Genomic DNA, 14,997 nt, shown 5'->3' on the forward strand with positions numbered 1-14,997 from the left:
TTCTAAATGTTCAAATGTTTGTGAATTAAACTGCTTAGGTTATCGGTCCCTAGCCTTACACACAACTTAAACTAACTTATGCTAAGAACAAAACATACACACCCATGTGCGAGGGAGGACTCGAAACTCCGGCGGGAGGGACCGCGCATTCAGTAGCATGAACCATAATATCCGCGCGGCTGGAAGAAAGTTAAATTTACGCAAATTCAAAGAACAATGAGGAAACAATGTTCAACAAGAATTTCTTTTCCAAAATTTTATAAGTTTTATATAACCAGTACCCTATTTATGTGAACCCAATTCTCAGGTACCTAAAAATGCTTACTTTTCTAATAATTAATATTGTAATTATAGTATTACCGTAAGTTAAACATTCTGTTCCTGGAAAATTGTCGGGTAGACGGAAGATTATAAACATTGGCGTTGCGCACCACATTGAGAGGCTGTGTTTAGCTTTCATCCTGTACGAAAACTATGAAAGTCAATCTGTGATTACATCTTGAGATTTAGCATGTCGCTCATATGGAGATGTTTTCCGTTGGTCTTACTTGTCTGTAGAATCTGTGTCGTTCAGCAGTTGATCTAATGTTAATAAATGACGGAAGTAGTGAAGAAATATGTTTTCGTCATCTAATCACACTCCCGAACTAAGGCAATCCGCAGGAAGAAAGAGAGAAAGAAAAAGAAAATCACAGTCTGTTTCTAATTATTTCTTTCCGGTGATGTTCAGTAGTGCAGTAGTAATAGTGAATATTTATGCCGAAAAATCTGCTGATTTGTTCTGACGTTTAATTATATAGACTACTGATTGAATTAGAATATTACAAGCTGTTTGGCTGAAATACGAACTAATAAAGTATTTGCTAGCTATCATTTATTCTAACGACAATTTGTAGTATCTTTACGTTCCAAAATGGTAAATATTGCTCTCTGCTTTATGAAGATAAGTAACAGCTGCTTCACGATATTGTGAAGGACGAAGAAAATCACACAGAATGTTGCAGACCACCAGTACAATTGTATCTTTAAGAGTAATAGTCTCAACCATGTGCCGACGACAATATGACAGAATCAACTAAAGGAAATTGGCAACAATAGTTGACAACAATAGTGTAGAAATATAAACATTCCACTGTAGATAAGAGTCAAAAACAGAAATCGACATTACATGCATGACACAGAGCCGGCTGGTCATAAATAATAATTTAATCGCGTTCTGTTTCTCTGTCTCCATTTGGGCGACGTCTGTTTCAAAACGACCTGGTTGTGGCGGGCTGGAACCGCGGGGTGGTAGTGTGGGGGCGGAGGAGTGTTGTCGGAAGTAACTTTGTGCGCAGTAATTAGCCTGAAACGAGCGAAGACCTGGTGACTTCGACTCTCGAGGTAGCGTTATTACCTCGTAACCGGAAGTCACCGATTACCGTCCAACCACAGGCATGGCTGTTGGTCTTACATGTGCCGGAACTATGTTTATCTTGAACAGACAAATAAACGAATGGTGTAAGTTAGCATTCACGTGCAGTGAATATATGTTATTGAAAAGCCCATTATAAAAGTCCAGTGAACGCTGAGACATCGTAGTGGTGAACTGGCTCTTTGTCGAAGCACTCAGAAGCCAACAAAAAAATTTAAATCCTTCGCTACTAGTTGCAATGAGTCCATTTCATCGTGTTGATGTCCATATGAAAAATTAAACGTTGACGTTTAGCTGTAAGTCCAGTTTTGGTGGGTAATGAGAGGTTGATGTTACGTGTTTGCACTGGCCCACATTCAGTCCTACAAGCTCCATCACTATGAATACTGCACAAACACCATCGCACAAGACAACTATCCGTCGGAGTTGCACACAGAATAAAGATGCACAAACAGCATATCTTTCCTTGGTTGAAGAAGGAACTCCGTGCCACATCCAATACGTTCCTGGCAAAAAGAAAAAGTTAGTGTATTCCAACGGTTATGTCTGTTTTAAATCTTGCGACAAAACAAAAATTGTTACTTCTATTTATTTATATGCGATACTTCAGATTTCTTCATGCTGAGGGTCAAATGCCAGTCTGTTCGTTCACCCTCAACTTCCACAAGTCTTGCTGCATTTCGCTACTCTTTTATGGAGTGGCACATTCCCTAAAAACAACAGCATCTTCTACGAACTGTCTCATCCAGCTTCAACTTTACCCAGCAGGAGATCTACTATGATGTTATCCAAGTTCAACGCAGTATGTTGGTACCCGTATCATTAGTTGATAGTTGTAATCTTGTTGAGAGAAACCCTGTTCGACGTGTTGACCACTGCTACTCGTCTCTCTGGGACACTTACCACATTATGTAGTATAGAAGAGCCCAAGAATACTCGAAGTATCGCTTGTGTTCGCTGCCGGTTCGCTTAGAAATCGTCACTACGTCGTGGGGATGATATCCCAATTGCTGTAGGCAAAATAACGGTTGTGCGTCGTAAAGAGGTTTAAAGTTAAATTTAAGAAATCCAAAAGAGTCGAGCACGTATATTTTTTCCCCAAAGATAGGACGATACCGGAAACACGCTGACCGAAACTCTTCATCTATTACCATATGCTGAGATAATGGAATGGGGTAAATGGAAGTAGTGGGCTATGTACCCTTTGCCACATGCAGTGTGGCGGCTTACGGTGGATAAATGTTGATGTAAAGCTTGAAAGTCTTCATTGTAATGAATGCAAAATGGTTCAAATGGCTCTTTGCACTATGCGACTTAACTTCTGAGGTCATCAGGCTCCTACAACTTAGAACTAATTAAACCTAACTAACCTTAGGACATCACACACATCCATGCCCGAGGCAGGATTCGAACCGACGACCGTAGCGGTCGTTCGGCTCCAGACTGTATTTACTATGTGACGGTAAAATTCTCCAAATACAGAAATAATCATTCGTAGTTTCTGAATAATTTGGAGTTTTTTTCCTATCACTTAGTAATGCACTTCCGGAATTGCTCAATATATGAAAAACCCCATCAGTTTCAACATAGACGAAATCTCACATTAAAAAAGAGGTTTCATTCGTGGTGATAACGGAGCACAATTTCGTGGACGGTAATAAGATAGTGTAAGACGGAAAATAAAATACGGGTGTGTCGAGTTAGCGTCAGTGGTACGTAGGACGCGTTGCTAAGTACTACACCGACTTCCAGTAAAAAGTAACTTCTACTCAAATTAGCGATTAGGCAAGTTGCTTCATTAGGCGTCGTTATCATGGGTGGTGAGTCATCTACTGCAGCGACAGAAATTTCAGTCTCGTCTCAGAAAATGTCGTAGGACCACTATCGAACACGTCATATATCAATGATATCCTATATAATGATACGTGTATTCTTAGTGCGATGAGAGATATCTCTGCTATAGGATAACAATTGTAGCAATAATCACTCGGAACTTCTTGGATTATCAACTGAGGAAAGTAAAATTTAATTTGGGAAAACTGTATATGTGTGCTACACAAGCCATCAAGATGAAATAGGTCACCACAACATTAATGAACCCAGAATGGAGTTAAGTGAGCACCATATATGGATGTGAAATGGATAAATCACTTGCACGAAGTTCTATGCAGGATGCTATGAATCTAGATTTTGTAAGTGGAAGAGATTGCTTACAGTATAATTGTAGGAACGATGCCGGTATACGGGGGAGTCTCCTCGCTGAGTGGCTCAGGAAGGTACATGATGATTTAGACTAATTTTGTGGTTCGCATAATGATTGGCAGTTTGCTCTAAATTAAAACAGTAGGAAAATCAGCCCCGTAATATTCGAATAAAGCATTAGTAGTGTGTTGCTGGGCACAGTGACGTCGATTAAATATCTAGGTGTAATATGTCAAAGTGAGATGAAATACAAAGAGCACCCAAGGACGGTAAAAGAAAATGCAGTTGGTGGACTTTGTTTAATTGTCAGAATTTTAGGAAACCATAGCTCATATATAAAGGAACAATAGTGCGACAATCGTGCGACTCATTCTAGAGTGCTGATCGAGTGTTTGGGATCCACACCCCGTCTAATTAACGGCTGTCACAGAAGCAAGTCAGAGGCATGCAGCACGCGGGTATTACGGTGGTGCGAATATGGGAATCCCCAGAGGGAAGAAGACGTTCATTTCCCGAAACATTACGGAACCGCCATTTGACGCTCGCTGCAAAATGACTCTATTGCCGCCAACGAACATTTCGCTTAAAGACCACGAAGATAAGAGAACTTAAGGCTAGTACAGAGGAATATACAGGAAATTACTGGTAGTGGTACAAGTTACTCTCCGCCATGCACTATGCAGTGCCTTGCACAGTATGTTTGTAGATATAGTTGTACACGAAATAACGTCTTTGATTAGTAGAAAATAGACCAAATAAGTCGAATATTCCTCCAAAATCAACGTCAAACGTTTCAGTAACATGTTTCCGGAGCGGAAATGAGATAGGATGGTGCAGACAGCTAAAATTCATAAGCAATCGTTCCTTCAGTGATCCACTAGTGGTTGGAATGCGTAACCAACGTAATGTATAATATGAATATAGTCAGTCATGTACTTCGCAATGATTCTCAGCACAAACAAGGTGCTCTGAAAATCGCGTTACTTACTCTACGAGTTTTAGAGGGGAGTGAGTACGTAATATATATTGAATACGAACCCACGTCATGAATCGATCTATGACGGTTTCATTTCAAATGATTAACTCATTCATTTCCACCTGAGGAACTTAATTAGACGTGATGCAATTTAGTTATTAGGTAGCAATCCGAAAAGAAGCACAACGAAACAACGATTTAGCACTTGAGCACGTTTATTTGAATTAGCACTTAGACATTACCTCCTGTACGTACAGAATACTTGGTTATTTTTTTGTTTTGGAATAATGTTTAAGTATTAAAATGAACAAATGTACTTAAGTGATAAACGATTGTTTCATTACGTTTCCTGTCGAATTGTTACCTAGTAGCCGTATTGCGTCGCACGTTATTCAGTTCCTCAAGCAGAAGTGGATGCACTGGTGGATCTGAGTTGAAAACCGTCGTAGAACGGAAACGGAACGTTTCTGGACGTGGGTTCCTACTCAAAATATTATTTACTCACTTCCCTCTAAAACTCTTGGATGTCTGTAATGGGAATTCTCTAACACCCTGCAGTTCACCATTGGCAAACAGAATGGTTGTACTACTAAAAGTGAAAGAACTGGTGGAAATAGCTGGAGAGTGAAGCAGCTTCGAAAAATAAATCACACAACTGGCTACCCCTATCTCTGAAGGTTAGCAGGGGACTCGGGTGTAATTACCGATATTGTGAGCGATGTTCCTTGTTCCGAAAGTCTGAAACGGGGTGCCTTCAGCGTTGTGGAACGAAATTACGAGCTATGCTTATGAGAAGAAGTAGCACTCCCATGGCCTGTAAAACTGCCAACAGCGGGTAATGCGGCCTGTTGACCCCACGGCGTCCCCAAACCGCATGCAATTGACGTGATATAGGGCGTCACGGCGGCCGGTGGGAATTGCGTTGTTATCCGGGTATAATTGCAGAATTAAAAAGCTGTTACACGCTTTTCTAATTCATTCGGTGGAGAGGTGAATTGATTTAGGAAGAAGTGCTTATTTTAGATTACACAGAAATCAGATGGGCTTTATCGCTAAGGGATCTGCTCTCTCTATTTGCCCGGTTGCTGCACCACGCCACTGCGTAATTAGTCGTTGTGTAAATACCGGCGGCTACGAAGTCCTCACCCGAGAATAGCAATGAAACGCAGCCGAATGGCCGGCAGCGTTGGCCATGCGTTTCTAGGCGCTGTAGTCCGGAACCGTGCGACTTCTACGATCGCAAGTTCGGATCCTGCCTTGGGCATGGATATGTGTGATGTCCTTAGGTTAGTTAGGTTTAAGTAGTTCTAAGTTCTAGGGGACTGATGGCTTCAGTTGTTAAGTCCCATAGTGCTCAGAGGCATTTTTTTTGCAGCCGAAAGATGCAACGTGCCTTCTTGAATATAACTTTGTAACTGCTGTCTGACATCACATCCACGACATCTTTTCGCACTGCACTACAAGCCCACTTAATTAAGCCAAAATACTGCAGGCATCTTCCAGTCGACGAGCCTCAAATGATCCCGGTACGGCCGTGTGTTTTCTCCATATGTTCCAGCAATAATTCGCATTCCGCAGTTGCCTTCGACGGTTGTTGCGATCATGACGCAGCTGAGGTTAGAAAAGTGGTTATATAATTGTCGTGGGTCGTGGTCGCCTAATCTAAAATTTCCATAGGTACCTGCTTATTAATAATAAGTGCAAATACCGTGTTACGGCTGCAGTACCTTTATTATATTTTGCTGTAATTGTATATGAAGTGCAGTAACCTTCTTTCTGAAGGTCAACATGGATTTACAGTTTTGAAATTCAGATTCATTTTCACACTGGCTGTAGCCTACACGTATTTAAAGCTCTGTTAGACGCGACATACCTTTTCTTCTACTCTTTCCTAAAGCAGAACATGTTTTGAAAAAAAAAGAAGTCTGAGTCATGTGTAAAGATCCGATTCTCCCATCATCTTTTCGGATGAAGATATCTTATTTTATTCTAAAATAAGTTGACGCAGAATAAATTCGCATAATCAACAGTAACTAAAGACTTACGATGAAACCCACCTAAGCTTAAAACAAAAGAAGAAAACAAAAATGAAAATTTCTTGAATTTTTTTCCACAGCGTATAACTCATAACCCTTAATGATATGGAAATAACACGATAATATAAGGTAATTTTCACGTGGGGAGTACCATAGAACTGTTTTCAGTGATCGACCTCATGAGAGCAAAGACATAAATTAAGAGAAGACAATAAGAAAATAAGAGCGTGAAAGATCTATTCATTCCTTAACGTACCTGTAGCTATTATAGTAACAGTTTCAGCCATTAAGAAGTGTGTTGCGAGGACTACGATCGTAGATTAAAATGTAGAAAAGTTCATAGACGCTGTGCGTAACGCATATAATTCGTACCACAGCAAGTTGCAGCCTATCCTCACGGCCAATTCGACATCTATTGCTAGAAATCGCCGACGCTTGTAACCACAGAACCGTAAGAGATGCTCTCATGTGATAATAAACGCTGTTGTGGATGATGTGAAACTTTTGTGTGTGTGGGCAGGAACCTAAAAAGCGCTGGCGCTAACGAGATACCGGTGCTTTTAACACTTTTGCGTTAATATGATATCTTTTACAAATGTCTGTCTAAGAAAGCTCATTTCTGGATGATTTCTTCTACAGTTTCAGCAATACTGACTAAACCAGGACATAGAAGATAATAGATACTACGTATAACGGAATAGGTCCTTAGGAGAATGTATTCTAAGTGTTTTAACTGTGGTCACTTGTTGAAATGTTTTAGAAACTCGATTCACGTAAGGTCTTCGTAGCTAATTATCCAGAATCCCCTTATGAATTCGTATTATAGCACGACATGTTTTAATATGACCGCTCAAAAAACCTACTAATAATATGATATCTATGACGTCCAAATATGGAATTTTCGTGGGTCGCAAATTATAGAAAAAAAGAAACGTATTACAATCCGTACAGTTTATAAATTTATTTGGTGTAGAATATGAGTTCACAAAAAGATTAGTGTTCGTTATACACCTCTAGCCCTGATGATCCATCTGTCGTAGAACATAAATAATAAATCCTTGTATGTATCAGATTACCACTTACGAATCATAGCACGACAACCAGGCAATACAATTTTCAGTTACGGCGGATTGATATAATTAACAATGGCACATACTGTGTTACTAGCTCTACAGTAATAGAGAAAAAATAATACTGTGATACAATTCTACAGTAAAAAAACATCGTTGCAAAAATGAACAGCCAACTCCTGGAAATAAATAATTCTGAAGAATTCGTGAGACTAAAGTACAGCTCTCTGTTTTTGCTTCTCATCGCTAGAACAAGAACGTATTGAAAGAAAATGGAGTTTGAGACACAATAGTTCACTGATGATAAAAGGAAACATTATTTAGAAAAGATAAGAAATTATAAAGTAAACACGAATAAACGTTGGTTATCAAAATTAGTAAGTTTTGTTATATTATATAGTATGTACATTTAGACGTTCGCTTGACCCTCCCACATACGTTTCATTAAACTACAACGATAACAGTTATGAAAAAAATATTGGTGGAGAGGTAATGATATATATGATACATCCCATTTCAGCAAACATCTGTAAGTATTGCGCAAAATTCGTCGGGACTGAAGAGCTAACCCGATCAGTTTTCGTGTTAGTACAATCTTCCGATGCATACCTTTTCACAATAACGACAACATTGGACAAGTAACTCGTGATGACAAGACACATATCTTCTCGATGACGCAGCGAAGGCAGTTCACTTATCGAAATGGAGATATGTTTTGAATGAGATATGTAAGTACCGAATAGAGAATTGCACATTTCTAAGAATTCTGTTGACTTCTGTCTGGTACTTAGGATCACTAGAAGGATGATGTATTGGGAAATTTGAGATGACAACGAGCACTGGTTCATAACACGGCTGAAAAGAGTATTCACAGACACCCTAAAAGTAAAAACGCTCCAGCGCCTGTATAAGAATCCGCAAGAGATGTGTACACTAGAGAGGCTCCTTCGGGTGCGCCGGCGCGATATCTAGGGACGTGGTCGGCAGGCGCCAGGGCGCTCCAGCTGACGACCACAGAGGGCCACTGACACTCGCCGACGCGGACTGAGGGGTGGCTGACCTGTTCGCAGCGCCAGCAGCAGCAGGAAGAGCAGCGTGCCGCCGCCCCTGGCCACGGCGCCGCCGCCTCCGGCCGCGCCTCCGCCTCCGCATCCGCCTCCGCCTCCGGGGGCGGCCATGTCTGCAGCTGTCGGTCCGGCGGCGGCCGTCGCGCGACTGCCGGCGCTCCGGTCCCGGGTGCTCCGGCCGCGCAGCGCGCGCCGCCCCTCCGCCCCCACCGCCTCCGCCCAGCCGGCCGCTCAATACCGAGTGGGCCACGCCGCGGCACAGACGCTCTGGGGGCGCCGCCACCGCCGCGGCCGCCGCCGCCGCCGCCACCGCTGCCGCCTCCAGCGAGAGCTGCCGCCATCGCCCCCGGCGCGCGGCTTTTTAATTACGGAGCTTTGGCGCCGGCTGCAGTTAATGGAAACGGGCCACCAGCTGCCCGGCATGCCGCTAACGAGCACTGACGATGAGTGACGGAGGTGGCGAAACACTACCGGCGCACCGTTTGTTGACAACGTATCGCCCCTGTCCGGAAGAGGACCTTTGCCTATCTTGTTGACATATGCTTTGCGTGTGTGCCAATCCGTGTTTGCCGTACTTAACGGCTCATTAACCACGCTTTTTTCCGCGGTCCCGACACGGGGAGAATTAGCGGCGTTTAACGAATATTCGTGAGGTGCTAAAGGAAAACCACTTGGACGATGTTATCAGCGCTGCCTAACAGTAACCGGGACTGCAGTAATGTTTTCTGGCACGTAAACGTAGTCTCAATGTAAATAGCTCTCTCTCGTTAAATGTCCTGGCATTTGAACATTTGACCATTAGAGGTGTTGTTTGATGTGCGATGTAAAATCGCGATTGAGGTGAGAGCCAATGTTGTTACGTGTTAGGAGTACGGGAATAGCTATTATGGACGCTATAATAATAGTAAAATAGCCACGGGTATTTTTGTGACCACTATTTTAATGACGTGTTTCGAAAACATTATCAACAGATTCAATTAAGGAAATTTGATGATTATATTTTCGAAAGGTGCCATTAAAAAGAGAGGTCACAAAAATACCTGTGGCTATTTTATTATTATCATAGCGTCAATAATAGCTACTCCCGTACTCCTATCTGATGTCTGAATAAATCTGACAGTATGTTGCCTAGATCTACATCTAAATCTACAATTACACTCCGCAACCGACCCTACGATGTGTGGCGGAGAGCACTTTCGTGCCACTGTCATTACCTCCCTTTCCTTTTCCAGACGCGTATGGTACGCCGGAAGAACGACTGCCGGAAAGCCCCCGTGCGCGCTCGAATCTCTTTAATTTTACATTCGTAATCTACTCGGGAGGTATAAATAGGGGGAAGCAATATATTCGATACGTCAACTAGAAACGCACCCTCTCGAAACCTATACAGCAAGCTACACCACGATGCAGAGCGCCTCTCTTGCAGAGTCTGACATTTTAGTTTGCTAAATATCTCCCTAACGCTATCACGCTTACCACATAACCCTGTGACGAAACGCGCCGCTCTTCTTTGGATCCCCTGTATCTCCTCTGTCAACCCGCCCTGTTACGGATCCCACAATGGTGAGCAATACTGAAGTACAGGCCAAACGAATGCTTTGTAAGCCTACTCCTTTGTTGATGGACTACACTTTCTAAGGACTCTCCCAATGAATCTCATCCTGGCATCCGCCTTATCAACAATTAATTTTATATGATCATTCCACTTCAAATCGTTCCGTACGCATACTAACAGATATTTTACAGAAATAACTGCTACCAGTGTTTGTTCCGCTATCATATAATCATACGATAAAGGATCCTTCTTTCTATGTATTAGCTGTACATTATATTTGTCTATGTTAAGGGTCAGTTGCCACTCCCTGCACTAAGTGTCTATCCGCTGCAGATCTTCCTGCATTTCGCTGCAATTTTCTAATGCTGCAACGGCATCAGCATCATTCGCAAAAAGCCGCGTGGAACTATCTGCAAGGTCATTTATATATACTGTGAAAAGCAATGGTCCCATAATACTCCCCTGTGGCACGCCAGAGGTTACTTTAACATCTGTAGACGTCTCTCCATTGAGAACAACATGCTGTGTTCTGTTTGCTAAAAACTCTTCAATCCAGCCACACAGCTGGTCTGATATTTCGTAGGCTCTTACTTTGTTTATCAGGCGACAGTGCGGAACTGTGTCGAATGCCTTCCGGAAGTCAAGGAAAATGGCATATACCTTGGAGCCTGTATCTAATATTTTCTGTGTCTCATGAACAAGTAAAGCGAGTTGGGTCTCACACGATCGCTGTTTCCGGAATGCGAGTTATTATGAATATTAGAATTAGTTTCTAATCAACTCTATAATGCTCCATAGAATCTACAGGTGCGTCAGTAGAACCTTTTACCCAAAAATTTTCTTTGTTGGGAGGACCACCGCAATGTGCAATGTGGAACCAAATACTGACGCTGGACAGCTATCGTAGCGGAGATGTGAAGTAACTGCCTACGTCACCGCAGGCCCGTCCTCAGCATCCAACTTCCTACAGAATCCGTAGCATCTGGAAGTGGACTTAGATGATGACTTTGAATTTTGTCGTTCTTCACAATTCTCTGTAGGCCACATTTTACGCATGTCCACAATCCGATTCTACAGATTTAACATTCGTGGAGCGTCTAGAATATTGGCAATAGGTACAGAGTCGTTGGTAGACTAATGTCGGCCGATACACAAATTGCCACAGTTAACTAATACTTACACACGCGCTGAATGGTCATTTGCGATCAGAAAAGAGGATATTGTGTTTTGAATGCAGCTACTGATATGTCTAGACAGGAAAATTCTGTAAACAACCGCTATATTTTGCTTTAAATCTTTATTCGTGTAACTGCTAGATTTTTAAGCTTCAGATGGCCCATCTCCACATGGTGGTATTTACGGCATGCTTAAACGTCCTGATTGTATGAAGTTGTTAGCGCTGGATTGTCCTATTAGTGAAGCCATCTTATGAGATTAAAAATCAAGATGTTTGTCATATCGTGGATAGAATTTGCAACTATAAGCTGTTTCTCTAATGATTAAGCAAAAATCTTTTTGCTTTTTCTGCTTCCGAGAATGAGGTTTAATCTGTATAGGCATTCACGGTTGGCGCTTCTTCAATTAAAACTCCCAGTCGGAGAGGTTGTGGTCACTGTTCTTCCTGACGTATCGTCTCCAACTGAGGGAGATATCTTCCGAGGTAAAACATCTACTGCCAGTAAGGGTTGAGAGGCTCTCGACTTATAGAGCGCGTAGAAGGCACCAACATATGTCATGTGATTCGGAGTGTCATCATTCTCGATTAAAAATAATCGACTGTCATTCTGTTAGTTCAAAGTCGACGTCCATATTTTATCCGAATTCAAACCTTCTTCTTTTGTTTTATAATTATTATAGTGTTTATGAGTATCTATTGCCTCTCTATACATTCGTGAGTGGTAAAGCGATGTCATTTCTAAAAATCTCTTCTCACTTGTTTTTATTTAGGGCTTCAAATATAGAAAAAAAATTCTGTCACCGTCGATTTTTCAGTATGTCCCGGACGACAGTTCGTTTTGTGTTCGGCTATGCAGGTGTTGACACGTCTTTTCTTAGCTCTAGTACACACTTGTCGCAAGTGCACGGAGTTTTATGTACCCAAGGTGTTGCTAGAGAGTCCGTCCATCCTTCTCCGTTCTTAAATATTCATTAATCTTCTTGGTAGGTCTAACGATCGTTTACATCCCATACATAGCCAAATCTTTACCGATGAGATTTTATAATGAACTGGAGAAAAACTTGTCCAAATGGCGGCCGTTTTTGCTCAGCACTTCGAGATTTCACCTTTCTTTCATACAGTGCTCCTATAATGTTTTTACCAGTATAACCAAGAAAATCAGTTTCTAGGTTTTATTCGGTTAATTTTGTAGTTACGTGTCCTTACAGCTTGAGTTTTGGAAGTTCGGAAAACAAACACACATTATGTGATCAAAAGTATCCGGACATCCCCAAAAACATACGTTTCTCATACCAGGTCCTTTGTGCGGCCACCTACTGTCAGGTACTCCATATCTGCGACCTCAGTTGTCATTAGACATCGTGATAGAGCAGAATGGGGCTCTTCGCGGAATTCCCGGACTTAGAACGTGGCCAGCTGATTGGGTATCACTTGTGTCATACGTCTGTACGCGAGATTTCCACACTCCTAAACATCCCTAGGTCCACTGTTTCCTATGTTATAGTAAAGTGGAAAGATAAAGGGACACGTATGGCACAAAAGCGTACAGGTCGACCTCGTCTGTTGACTGAGAGAGATTGTCGACAGTTGAGGAGGGTCGTAATGTGTAATAGGCAGACATCTATCCAGACCATCACACAGGAATTCTAAACTGCATCAGGATCCACTGCAGGTACTATGACAGAGCGGCGGTAAGTGAGAGAACTTAAATTTCATTCTCGAGTGCCTGCTCATAAGCCACACATCAAGCAAGTAAATGCCAAACGACACCTCTCTTGGCGTAGGAACCGTAAACAGTGGACAATTGAATAGTGGAAACACGTTGCGTCGAGTGACAAATCACGATACAGAATGTGGCGATCAGACTGCAGGGTGTGGGTATGGCGAATGCCCGGTGAACGTCATCTTCCAGCGTGTGTAGTGCTAACAGCAAAATTCGAAGGCGGTGGTGTTATGGTGTTGTCGTATTTTTCATGCTGGGGGCTTGCACGCCCTGTGCGTGGCACTATCAGAGCACAGGCCTACATTAATGTTTTAAACACATTCTTATTCCCCTTTGTTGAAGAGCAATTTGGGGATGGCGATTGCATCTCTCAACACGATCGAGCATCTGTTCATAACGCACGGCCTTTGACGGAGTGGTTACATGACAGTAACATCCCTGTAATGTACAGGCCTGCACAGAGTCCTGACCTCAATCCAACAGAACTGCTTTAGGATGTTTTGGAACGCCGACTTCGTGCCAGGCCTCACCGTCTGACATCGATACCTCTCCTCAGCGCAGTACTCCATGAAGATTGGGCTGCCATTCCCTTAGTAACCTTCCAGTACCTGATTGAACGTGTGCCTGAGAGTGTGGAAAATAATCTTCAAGGTTGAGGATGGGCAAACACCGTATAAAATTCTAGCATTACAGATGGAGGGAGCCACGAACTTGTAACTCACTTTCAGCCAGGTGCCTGGAAACTTTTGATCAGATAGTGTATCTACGTGCGTTTTCTGAACGTAGCGAACAGCGAGACTATTTGCGTTATTGTTAGTAATCAGAGACGAAAGTGGCTGAATATTTGAAAAAAAAAAAAAGAATAAGATACAAATCGAATGAAAATTGAGGTCATTCTCGTCAATTTCCACTCGCAGAGTAATCGTCATGCTCAGACTGAATCATTCGGACAGTAGGACTATAGCGAAGATCACTGTTCAAGTTCCAATTAAAAACTTGCAGAGATCAGCAAAGAAAATACTAAAATACTAATGGAGGTTAGCGCACTTAGGACTTACAAAGAAAACTGGAAACTTAATATTCTGTAACCTTACATCCAAAGCTATTCACGAAAGTCTAGAGTCGTGGTACTCGAACTGCAAACCGTGGTTGTCAGCCACATTTTATCGTGGTTACGCATCTGGTACCTACTGGGGAATGCAAAAAGTGAGCTAACACTAAGAACATCTTAATAGCGCAGTTTTCCTGCTCAGCAAGAAACATAAATTGTTACTGAGACAGCAATATTTTAAGATGTCCAGACTTTTAATTCATATAGAAGATTTCGGCCGTTGAGGTAATAACGTTGGCAGCTCAGCGACGAAGTGATAAGCGTTGAGACCACTACAACGTACGAGAATGTGAGGGGGGTGGATATCTTATTGTTTCACTTCCAGTGCTTACAACTTATGGACGCGTGGGTCTCGTACCGATCAGCTGCTATGGTACAAATTTCAAGCAGAAGTAACATGGATTCGTGAAAGCGCATTATGGAGACGTTCAGCCTCATATGTGGACATAACTGTAGCAAAAAATGTAATATTAAATTAAGGCCACTCTAATACACCGCACTGACTATAAGAAACGTGACATTCAGGACATTTACTAAGCATTTGTGATAGTGATTCATACTGCATAACGCTGTTATTTACAGGTACAATTCCTGTTGGTACTGAAGGAATCTGATGCTCACACAGATACCGTATTTTACGGACTCTAAGACGTACAGAATTTTGAA

The 14,997-nt window shown here is 42.1% G+C and overlaps 1 protein-coding gene across 1 annotated transcript in view; it reads right to left on the reverse strand.

The window, feature by feature from the left end:
- LOC126267104 (zwei Ig domain protein zig-8-like) overlaps window positions 1-8,912 on the reverse strand; it is a 437,751-nt gene extending 428,839 nt beyond the window's left edge. Inside the window, exon 1 of the mRNA XM_049972001.1 lies at window positions 8,759-8,912. Coding sequence (XP_049827958.1) covers window positions 8,759-8,876 — 118 coding nt within the window. The 5' untranslated portion in view covers window positions 8,877-8,912. The remainder of the gene's footprint in view (window positions 1-8,758) is intronic.
- Between the last annotated feature and the right edge of the window lie 6,085 nt (window positions 8,913-14,997).

Source organism: Schistocerca gregaria, chromosome 4 (assembly GCF_023897955.1).
Source record: "Schistocerca gregaria isolate iqSchGreg1 chromosome 4, iqSchGreg1.2, whole genome shotgun sequence".
Classification (NCBI taxonomy): domain Eukaryota; kingdom Metazoa; phylum Arthropoda; class Insecta; order Orthoptera; family Acrididae; genus Schistocerca; species Schistocerca gregaria.